Below are 12,615 nucleotides of genomic sequence, written 5' to 3'. Positions count from 1 at the left end.
CCAATCCAAAGAAATCCAAAAAAATGACACAAGAAGTGAAGGGAGAAATATTCATGGAAATAGATAGTTTAAAGAAAAAAACAATCAAAAGTTCAGGAAACTTTAGACACACTTTTAGAAATGTGAAATGCTCTCAAAAGTCTCAGTGATAGAATTGAACAAGTAGAAGAAATTCAGAGCTCAAAAGCAAGATCTTCAAATTAACTCTGTCCGACAAAGACAAAGAAAAAAGAATAAGAAAATATGAACAAAGCACCCAAAAGTCTGGGATTATGTTAAACAACCAAACCTATGAATAATCGGTGTACCAGAGGAAGAAAAGAATTCTAAAAGCCTGGAAAACATATTTGGGGGATAATCAAGGAAAACTTCCCCAGCCTTGTGACAGCCCTAGACATGCAAATACAAGAAACACAAAGAACATCTGGGAAATTCATTGCAAAAATATCTTTGCCGAGGCACATTGTCATCAGCTTATCCAAAGTTAAGACAAAGGAAAGAATCTTAAGAGCTGTGAGACAGAAGCACCAGGTAACCTATAGAGGAAAATCTATCAGATTAACAACAGATTTCTCAGCAGAAATCCTACAAGCTAGAAGGGATTGGGGACCTATCTTCAACCTCCTCAAATGAAAGAATTTTTAGCCAATAATTTTGTGTCCAATGAAGCTAAGCATCATATATGAAGGAAAGACACAGTTGTTTTCACACAAACAAATCCTGGGAGAATTTTACCAAACCACCACTACAGGAACTGCTAAAAGGAGCTCTAAATCTTGAAACAAGTCCTGGAAACACGTCAAAAAGAACCTGTTTACACATAAATCACACAGGACCTATAAAACAAAAATACAAGTTAAAAAGCAAAAACAAAAATCCAAAGTACACAGATAACAAAGAGCAAGATGAAAGCAAAGTTACCTCATTCTAATTTTGAATTCTCAATACTAATATTGAATGTAAATGGCCTAAATGTTCCACTTAAATATACAGAACCACAGAATGGATAAGAACTTACCCATCAACTATTTGCTGCCTTCAGGAGACTCACCTAACACGTAAGGACTCATATAAACTTAAAGTAAAGGGGTAGAAAAAGGCATTTTATGCCAATGGACACCAAAAGCAAGCAGGGGTAGCTATTCTCATATCAGACAAAACAAACTTTAAAGCAACAGTGGTTAAAAAAGACAAAGAAGGACACTATATAATGGTAAAAGGCCTTGTCTAACAGGAAAATATCACAATTCTAAACATACATCCACCTAACATTGGAGCCCCCAAATTTATAAAACAATTACTAATAGACCTAAGAAATGAGATAGACAGCAACAGAATAATAGTAGGGGACTTCAATACTCCACTGACAACACCAGACAGGTCATCAAGACCAAAAATCAACAAAGAAACAATGGATTTAAAATATACCTTGGAACAAATGAACTTAACAGATATATACAGAACATTTCATCCAACAAATGCTGAATACACATTCTATTCAACAGTGCATGGAACTTTCTCCAAGATAGACCATATGATAGGCCATAAAATGAGCTTCAATAAATTTAAGAAAGCTGAAATTATATCAGCACTCTCTCAGACCACAGTGAAATAAAACTAGAAATCAACTCCAAAAGGAAGCTTCAAAACCACGCAAATACATGGAAATTAAATAACCTGCTCCTGAATGAGCATTGGGTCAAAAACGAAATCAAGATGGAAATTTAAAAATTCTTCAAACTGAATGACAGTAATGACACAACCTATCAAACCTCTGGGATACAGCAAAGGTGGTGCTAAGAGGAAAGTTCACAGCCCTAAACACCTACAACAAAAATCTGAAAGAGTGCAAACAGACAATCTAAGGTCACACCTCAAGGAACTAGAGAATCAAGAACAAACTGAACCCGAATCCAGCAGTAGAAAGGAAACAGCCAAGATCAGAGCACAATACAATTGAAACAACAACAACAACAAAAATGCAAAAGATAAATGAAACAAAAACTGTTTCTTTGAAAAGGTAAATAAAATTGAAAGACCATTAGCAAGATTAACCAAGAAAAGAAGAGAGAAAATCCAAATAATCTTATTAATAAATGAAATGGGAGATATTACAACTAACACCACAGAAATACAGAAGATCATTCAAGGCTATTATGAACACCTTTATGCACATAAACTAGAAAACCTAGAAGAGATGGATAAATTTCTGGAAAAAATACAACCCATCTAGCTTAAATCAGGAAAAATTAGATACCCTGAACAGACCAATAAGAAGCAGCAAGATTGAAATGGCAATTTAAAAATTACCAACAAGGGCTGAGCTCAGTGGCTCAGTGGCTCATGCCTGTAATCCCAGCACTTTGGGAGGCCGAGGCCAGTGGATCCCGAGGTCAAGAGTTCACGATCAGCCTGGCCAAGACGGTGAAAACCCGTCTCTACTAAAAATACAAACATCAGCCAGGTGTGGTGGTAGGCGCCTGTAATCCCAGCTACTTGGGAGACTGAGGAAGGAGATTTGCTTGAGCCTGGGTGGCAGAAGTTGCAGTGAGCCGAGATTGTGCCATTGCACTCCAGCCTGGGTGACAAACTGAGACTCTGTCTCAAAAAAAAAAAAAAAAAAAAAATTACCGACAAAAGAAAGTCCAGGCCCAGATGGATTAACAGCAGAATTCTACCAGACATTCAAAAAAGAATTGGTACCAATCCTATTGACACTATTCCACAAGACAGAGAAAGAAGGAATCCTCCCTAATTCATTCTATGAAGCCAGCATCACCCTAACACCAAAACCAGGAAAGGACATAACCAAAAAAGAAAACTACAGACCTATATCCTTGCTGAACTTAGATGCTAAAATCCTTTTAAAAAAAAACTAGCTAACCAAATTCAACAACATATCAAAAAGATAATCCACCATGACCAGGTGAGTTTCATACCAGGGATGCAGGGATGGTTTAACATACACAAGCCAATAAATGTGATACACCACATAAACAGAATTAAAAACAAAAATCACATGATCATCTCAATTGATACAAAAAAAAATTCAACAAAATCCAACATCCTTTTATGATTAAAACTCAGCAAAATTGGCATACAAGGGGCATATCTTAATGTAATAAAAGCCGTCTATGACAAACCCACAGCCAACATAATACTGAATGGGGAAAAGATGAAAGCATTCCCTCTGAGAACTAGAGCAAAACAAGAATGCCCACTCTCACCACTCCTCTTCAATGTAGTACTGGAAGTCCTAGCCAAAGCAGTCAGACAAGAGAAAGAGATAAAGGGCATCTAAATTAGTAAAGAGGAAGTCAAACTGTCACTGTTTGCTGATGATGACTGTTTACCTTGAAAACCCTAAGGACTCCTCTAGAAAGCTCCTAGAACTGATAAAAGAATTCAGCAAAGTTTCCAAATACAAGATTAATGTACACAAATCAGTAGCTCGTCTATACACCAACAGCAACTAAGCAGAGAATCAAATCAACAACTCAACCCCTTTTACAATAGCTGCAAAAAAATAAAATAAAATGGAATGCTTAGGAATATCCTAACAAAGGAGTCAAAAGACCTCTAAAAGAAAAACTACAAAACACTGCTGAGATAAATCATAGATGACACAAACAAATGGAAACACATCCCACGCTCATGGATGGGTATAATCAATACTGTGAAAATGACCATACTGCCAAAAGCAATTTACAAATTCAATGCAATACCCATCAGAATACCACCATCATTCTTTACAGAATTAGAAAAAACAATTCTAAAATTCATGTGGAACCAAAAAAGAGCCCACATCGCCAAAGCAAGACTAAGCAAAAAGAACAAATCTGGAGGCATCACACACCTGATTTCCAACCATACTATAAAGCCATAGTTATCAAAACAGCATGGTACTGGTATAAAATAGACACATAGACCAATGGAACAGAATAAGCCCCAATACTTACAGCCAACTGATCTTCAACAAAGCAAACAAAAACATAAAGTGGGGAAAGGACAACCTTTTCAATAAATGGTGCTGGGATAATTGGCTAGCCACATGTAGGAGAATTAAACTGGATCCTCATCTTTCACCTTATACAAAAATCAACTCAAGATGGATTAAGGATTTAAACCTAAGACCTGAAACTATAAAAATTCTAAAAGATAACATTGGAAAATTTCTTCTAGACATGGGCTCAGGCAAGGATTTCATGACCAAGAACCCAAGAAGAAATGCAATAAAAACAAAGATAAATAGCAAGAACCCAAAAGCAAATGCAATAAAAACAAAGATAAAAAGCAAATGCAATAAAAAACAAGATAATTAAACTAAAGAGCTTTTTCACAGCAAAAGGAACAGTCAGCAGAGTAAACAGATGACCCAGAGAGTGAGAGAAAACCTTCACAATCTATACATCTGACAAAGAACTACTATCCAGAATCTACAACTAACTCAAACAAATTAGTAAGAAAAAAACAAACAACCCTATCAAAAAGTGGGCTAAGGACATGAATAGACAATTCTCAAAAGAAGATATACAAATGGCTAACAAACATATGAAAAATGCTCAGCATCACTAATAATCAGGGAAATGCAAATCAAAACGACAATGCGATACCACCTTAGTCCTGTAAGAATGGCCATAATAAAAAAAATCAGAAAACAATAGATGTTGGCATGGGTGTGGTGAACAGGGAACACTTCTACCCTGCTAGTGGGAATGTAAACTAGTACAGCCACTATAGAAAACAGCGTGGAGATTCCTTAAAGAACTGAAAGTAGAGCCATCATTTGATCCCAGCAATCCCACTACTGGATATCTGCCCAGAGGAAAAGAAGTCATTATTCGAAAAAGATACTTGCACATGTATGTTTATAGCAGCACAATTTACAATTGCAAAATCATGGAACCAACCCAAATGCACATCAATCAATGAGTGGATAAAGAAACCGTGATATACATATATATACCATATATATATATATATATATATATACACACACTATATATATGTATATATATACACACACTATATATATATACACACACACCATATATATATATATACACATACATATATATATGTATATATATACACACACTATATATATATATATACACACACCATATATATATACCATACATATATATACACACACCATATATATATATACCATATATATATATATACACCATATATATATACCATATATATATGGTATATATATATATACACACACTGTGGAATATATATATACACACACTATGGAATACTACACAGCCGTAAAAAGGAATGAATTAACAGCATTTGCAGTGACCTGGATGAGATTGGAGACTATTATTCTAAGTAACGTAACTCAGGATTGAAAAACCAAACATCGTATGTTCTCACTGATATGTGGGAAGCTAAACTATGAGGACGCAAAGACATAAGAATGACACAATGGACTTTGGGGACTTGGAGGGAAGAATGGGAGGAGAGAGGGATAAAAGACTACAAATATGATGCAGTGTATACTGCTTGGGTGATGACTGCACCATAATCTCACAAGCCACCACTAAAGAACTTACTCATGTAATCAAATACTACCTGTACCCCAATAACTTATGGAAAAATAAAATAAAATAAAACCTTTTGTTCTTTCCTTTATCTAAAACTTTGGAGGTAAAATATTATATCCCACCATATTACCATGGTAGAGCTTAGTAAATTTTGACTTGTGTGAAACAGAACTTTGTCTAGTCCTGAGTTAACCAATTGTCTCTTTCATGATCATGCTAATCTAGTGGTTTGAACTATGTAAACTTTCTAGTCATCTGTATATACAACGTGTCACATGATTATGTATTATTGGACTACATGGGTCTCCAGGGAACCCTCAGTTTCTACTTTGACAGGGGTGAGAATCAGAAAGACCTTGAATCCCTGAATGTATGTTGTATGAAAGAGAAAAGTCAACACTTCTAACCGATGCTAACATGATAACATAACACGGTTTCAGTCCAGGCTATGTAAAAACACTGAAAAGATGTGATAACTAATATTAAATCTAGTTCTTTGACCTGTATTTTTTGAGATTTTGCTATGTGAAAAGCAGTGTAATAAAAACGGGGCAATGAAAGAAATTTAAATCCTTGTCTTCACTCACAAGCAGTTACTACCTAGTTGAGACAAGGAAAGAAAACCAATCCAGATAGCTTTTTGCCCAAATGATCCATGTAATCGAAATACCTAAAGATCTATCTGTCATGTATAAGAAATTTCACTGGAATATCATTAGCAATAACAAAGTCTGGAAACAATTTAACCATCTAACATTGTGAGATAAATTAAATAAACTGGTATATCCATTGAACTATCCAGTCATCTAATAGAATGAGGTAAATCTCTGTGCGGTGCTATGAAAAGTATTCCAAGAATGTTTTTTAAGAAAAAGAGGCCAGGTGTATGTCTTTTGGCCTCTTATTCTTAAAAAGACAGGTAAAATGTAAAATGTTAAAAATGTAAAATGATTTTTACATTCTTAGGATACTTTAAAAGCTCAAAATCACTAATCACTAGAGAAATGCAAATTAAAACCACAATGAGATACCATCTCACATAAGTTAGAATGGCTGTTACTAAAAAGTGAAAAAAAAAAAAAGAAACTGATGCAGGTGAGGTTGTGGAGAAAAGGGAATGCTTACACACTGCCGGTGGGAATGTAAATTAGTTCGGCCATTGTGAAAAGCAATTTGGCTATTGCTCAAAGAACTTACAAAAAAATTACTATTTGAACCAGCAATCTCATTATATTGGATATATACCCAAAGGAATATAAATTGTTCTACCATAAAGACACATGGACACATATGTTTATCACAGCGCTATTCACAAAAGCAAAAACATGGAACTAACCTAAATGCCCATCCACAGTGACTGGATAAAGAAAACGTGGTACATATACACCATGGAATACTATGAAGCCATAAAAAGGAATGAGATAATTTTCTTTGCAGCAACATGGATGGAACTGGAGACCATTATCCTAAGCAAACTCACACAGGAATAGAAAACCAACTACAGCATGTTCTCACTAGTAAGTGGGAACTAAACATTGAGTACATATGGACACAAAGAAGAGAACAAACAATGAGGCCTACTGAAGGTTGAGAGGAGGGTAAAGATTAAAAAAAAAAAAAAAAAAAACCCTACCTGTCAGGCACTATGTTGATTACCTGGGTGACAAAATAATCTGCACACCAAATCCCCACAGCACGTAATTTACCTATATAACAAACTTGCACATGTACCCCTGAACCTAAAATCGTGAAAAAAAAGAAAAAGAAATCATGGACAGAATAGTGTGTATAATATGCCCCCAATTGTAATAAAAGGGGTATATATTCATGGTACATATGTATGCTTATATATATCCACAGAAAATTTCTGGTAGGATACATAATTAACTCTTAAAAGTTATCACCTCGTGTAGGTAACAAGACATAGACATGCCCACCTCCAGAGTATGATTACAGCCAATGTTGAAGAAAATATGTTTCACGTAGGAAAAATAGTTTAATTCTGTTTTCCAAATGCCAAAGTTTGGGATTAAAGTTCATCTTTCTTTATGCCCTTTTCAGGTATTGTGGTCAATAAGCCCAAAGATGGAATGTCCTGGCCGGTGATTGTAGCAGCTTTACTCTTTTGCTGCATGATATTGTTTGGTCTTGGAGTGAGAAAATGGTGTCAGTACCAAAAAGAAATGTGAGTATAATACTAATATATGTAGGAACAGATTAATTTTTCATTGTAAAATATTCATCAGTACAACATATTATTACTCTATGAAGTTCCTCCCATATTTTAATGAGGAAATAAGGCTCACAGAAGCTCAGAGAGATTATATAGCTTTCCCAGCATCACACAATTGGGATTAAATACACAACTCCTGACTCAGTATCCCTCTCTGCATTGGCCTAGTCAGGCTGTAACATTCATCAGATAGAGCAAGTCCGTGGACATGAAATGAGAACTGAGCCTCACCTCTCCTCAAAACTAAAACGATTTTTCTTTTAATCTTCATTATTTTTTCATGTTCATGCATCTTTGAACTGCCTAGGCTCCACTGGTCCTAGATGCTCAAGTGTGAAATTGAGTGAGAAAGGTAATTTTAAGAGATTTCCAGCTGCTTTTTTACTAGAGTGGGCTTTTACTGCCCTTTTCTTTTTTTCCCAAGCAGAAAAGAAAGTAAGCATTGGGTTACCCTATTTTTGTCTTATTGAAATATTTTCCAAAAGCCTTCTCCAATCAGCAGCCTGAAATGGTACAATAGGTTAAGCCTCATTTTTCTGACTTGCTATTTTGAGTCAGTCTGGATTGGGCCGTAATTGGAAGAGACCCCAGTACCCAGAGCTGATCATCCACTTGTCTTACTACTGCTCTAAGATAACATTAACCATCGTGCCATCTGCTTTCCTACCTTTTGCAGAGTATCCCTGAAGACTCTGTAACCACATACAGGGAGTGGTGAATAAAACACTAAACCAGTAGTTAGAAATTCTGGATTCTTTTCCAAGGACTACGATTTGGCCACCACATGACCTTGGGAAACTCATAATTCCCCAAAAAACAAAAGTGCATGTTTCGTAGAATTGTACGTACCTATTAATACTTATGACGTCTCCATTAAAGCATCTGAAAATTGGGTAATAGGGATTAGAGAGCTTTATATTAAATGAACAAATGAAATCTGAAAATCTGAATTGATTTTTTCAATTGTTCTGTATTCAAATGTTTGTTTTATATGGAGATGAGAATCAATCTCTCCATCCTCCTTTCCCCACTACCCACTCTTTATCTCTCCTAAGATGCTATGGATTGCCAGGGCATAGAGGTGTTTGAGTGATGAACGTAAAGATGTTCACAGATATATTTCTGTTTCCTGATATCAAGATAGCTAGAGCATTTGTATAGCTAAATTCCACACTAAGTTGGCTCTTTAATGCATTTCAGAAAAAGAGATTACTTGTACTAACATAAAATAGTTCTTTGTACAAAGATGACTTTAAGAATGTTCACTGATTCAAACAAAAGGGATTTAGGCATTATCTAGCCAGTACTCAGGGATTGAGAAGAGATTTACTTCCCATCTCTACCCTATCCCCGCAGTACATAGTGAGTGTTTGGGCAAAGGCTGGGGCTAGGGTTAGCAAAGAGGCTATATGAAAAGCTTCAGTCTTAAATCCTAGGATTTTAAGATTTAGTCTCTGGAGGAATATTTTAATCCACATAAGAGAAACATTTCTTCTATTAGGAGGCAGTTGTCATGGAGATTATCAGTTCTGGTGAAAAGACTTGAATTGTTGGTCTGGTTCTCTTGAGCAAGTTGTTTAAAACCTCTGAGCCTCAGTTTTATCTGTAGAATGGTGATGCATTTCCTGCACACAAAGTAAATAATGTTATGATAAAAATGGTCAGTTTTGTCTGTAGATGGTGATGCAATTTCTACGTACAAAGTAAATAATGTTATGATAAAAATGCTTTGCAAACTACAAAATACCATATAAATATTAATTAACGGTAAGATCATGAGGTTCAAATGTAACTAACAGGCACAGGGTTATGCCAGCAAAATGCTGAAAGAACTGGGAGAGTATGTCTCTTTCTCATCAATCTGTGTTCTCCTTTAAAGAAACAACACATGTCTGCGTGTGTGTGTGCATAAGACTCCCTCACATTCTTAGCATTGAAAGACCAATATTTTGTTCCTAGAATGGAAAGACCTCCACCTTTCAAGCCACCACCACCTCCCATCAAGTACACTTGCATTCAAGAGCCCAACGAAAGTGATCTGCCTTATCATGAGATGGAGACCCTCTAGTCTCGTGAGACTTTGCCCCATGGCAGAACTCTGCTAGAATCCTATTGAGAAGGTAGACATTGTGCTTTATTAATATAGTCGCTCTTCAGCCATGCCTTTGCTGCAGCTGAAATGGAAGTCAGAAGTGCTGTTTTCCCAGCAACTCACCCTCTTTCATCTCCAAATGCCTGAAGCTTAACCAAGAGTGAGAGGATATGTCATGTTCACACTCAATGCAATTCGTAGTGGTTTTCTTGCTTATGTAACAAGTACACATTAGTCTGCCATCATTAAAAAAAAAAATACAGTATTTTCATTTAAATTCTCTGATGGAGGGACAACAATGGTTTCAAGTGTATGCCCATGCCTGATCCTCTTATTTGAACATCTATCAACATTGTAAACTCTTTGCCAAAATCCTGGGGTTTTGCTGCATTCCCTACGATAATTATAGGAAAAAGAAAATGTAAAAGTGCTAACAAGGCTGCCAAGTAACGGAGAAGTATGGTTAGTCTTCATATTGAAATTCTGTTGTTTATTTTCATGGAAGGAAAACAGAATACTTTGCACAGGAACCATATTTTCAATCCTCCTTCACTGTCTTCCTACCGTGTTCAGCCCAGACTCCTGCCACGTGGACCAGGATGAAGAGGGATCAAAGAGAAAACTAGCCAACAACCCAGTAGCCTAGAAGATATAAAACTCCACTGGCTTCTAAAATTATATTAGCCAAGAGTGGTTTCATTTGAGTGCCTTCGTGTGTATGTCCATCAAACTGGTACCAAACTGTTTTGTAAGTAAACAGGTAGTCTAAGCCCAACCCTACTCATCTAATTCCTGTTATTCTCTTTTTCATCTGGGGACTTTCTTGTTCATTTAACCTGCCTGTTTTGCTCTGTTTTGAAAAAAGATAAAGAGCCTCAAATCAGACCAGCACTGATTAATTAACCCTGCTCCTACCAATCTTTTATAAAGCAGTTGAAGCAGAATGTATAGGTGTCAGAGAAGAAACCTAGTCAGCCAGACGTGCTCTGTATTCAGCAACAGTTTGTGAGTGAATAAATTACTAATCCTCCTTGTCTCTTGAAACCTTCCCACACTCCCTTCTCCAGGAGGGAAAAACAGATGTTGTTGACAGATACAGTGATAGGCAAATTCTGTGTGGACTTTAGTCCCAAAAGGAAACTTTAGTTCACTTGCAGTATGCTTATCCCTGACTGCACATGAGAGTGCCTTGTGCAGAGTTATTTGTAGATTATGTCTTTTTCTTAAACACCATGGCTGTCACACTTCAATTAAATCAGAATGTCTGAGGAGTGAGACACAGGCATCAACACTCTCAGATGATTCACATGTTCAGCCAAAGTTGAGAACCATGGAGTCTGTGGAAGTTCTTTCTCATGGCTCAGAATCTTAGGTAGGTGCTTAACTCTTGTGGTGGCCAGCCTTCAAGATGAGCCCCAGTGTTCTTGCCTCCTACTGTTCACATCTTTATATGGTCCTCTCCAATGCTGAATACAGATGATTTGTGTAACCTGAGGCCAGGACTAAGGTGAGGCAATCAATGTACTTAGGGAAAAAAATTTAAGGAGATATTCACACTCAGCGTCATACACTTGCACAATGTTGAGAGTGAGTACCACTCTCATCGTTGGTATAGCCAAAAAAGCTTGGAAATGACCAAGGCTAGGTGACAAAATACACTGTGGCTTCTTCTTTGATCTGTCTTTGACCATACTGACACTGGGAAAAGCCCATTCCCATGCCATGAAGACACCAAGGCAGCCCTATTGAGAAATCTACCTGTCGTGGCCGGGCGCGGTGGCTCACGCCTGTAATCCCAGCGCTTTGGGAGGCCGAGGTGGGCGGATCACGAGGTCAGGAGATTGAGACCATCCTGGCTAACACGGTGAAACCCCATCTCTACTAAAAATACAAAAAATTAGCAGGGCGTGGTGTCGGGCGCCTGTAGTCCCAGCTATTCAGGAGGCTGAGGCAGGAGAAAGGCGTGAACCCGGGAGGCAGAGCTTGCAGTGAGCCGAGATTGCGCAACTGCACAGTCCGACCTGGGCGAAAGACCGAGACTCTGCCTCAAAAAAAAAAAAAAGAAATCTACCTGTCAAGGAACTGAGGTATTTTGCTAACAAGCACCAACTTGCCAGCCATGTAAGGGAGCCATCTTGGAAGCAGATCCTCCAGCCTCCAGTCAAGTCTTCAGATAATTGCGTCTTCAGATAATTGCGTCTTCAGATAATTGCAACTTCAGTTGATCTTTTGACCAAGACCTCAAGAAAGCCAGAACTACCCAGCTAAGCCTTTTTCTAAATTTCTGAACTTCTAACACTATTAGATAATAAGTGCTTATTGTTTAACACCATTAATTTTGAGTATAATTTGTTACATAGCAACAGATAACTATACAGCTCAACAACTAGAAAAATAAACTGTTTACCTGCCTTAATTATTTATCTTTAGTTCCTTGTTAGTTCTCAAGAAACAAACGCTAGCTTCATATGTATGGCTGTTGCTTTGCTTCATGTGTATAGCTATTTGTATTTAACGAGACTTAATCATCAGTAATTTGTATACAAAGCATTGTGGTTTTATTTTACTGTTTTACTATAATATATGAATACAAGCAGAAAGTGGGGGTAGAGAGTGGCAGAGTTGGGAGTAGAGAGTGGCAGAGTTGGAGGTATTTGGATAGTTTCACTAAAGGGAGAGACAGTTTTACAGTATAACATAAATTCATGTAATTTATCAATCTATCAGATGAC

At 36.9% G+C, this 12,615-nt stretch overlaps 1 protein-coding gene across 1 annotated transcript in view; it reads left to right on the top strand.

The window, feature by feature from the left end:
• Positions 1-12,299, top strand: part of CD96 (CD96 molecule) — a 110,583-nt gene extending 98,284 nt beyond the window's left edge. The window contains exons 13-14 of the mRNA XM_003776170.5: positions 7,620-7,743; positions 9,751-12,299. Of these exons, the coding sequence (XP_003776218.4) occupies positions 7,620-7,743; positions 9,751-9,859 (233 nt within the window). The 3' untranslated portion in view covers positions 9,860-12,299. The remainder of the gene's footprint in view (positions 1-7,619; positions 7,744-9,750) is intronic.
• Positions 12,300-12,615: the final 316 nt, after the last annotated feature.

The sequence above is a fragment of the Pongo abelii genome, chromosome 2 (genome assembly GCF_028885655.2).
Source record: "Pongo abelii isolate AG06213 chromosome 2, NHGRI_mPonAbe1-v2.0_pri, whole genome shotgun sequence".
In the NCBI taxonomy this organism is placed as follows: Eukaryota; Metazoa; Chordata; class Mammalia; order Primates; family Hominidae; genus Pongo; species Pongo abelii.
Note: the sequence above shows the minus strand (reverse complement) of the source record. Positions and strands in the feature narration are given on the sequence as shown.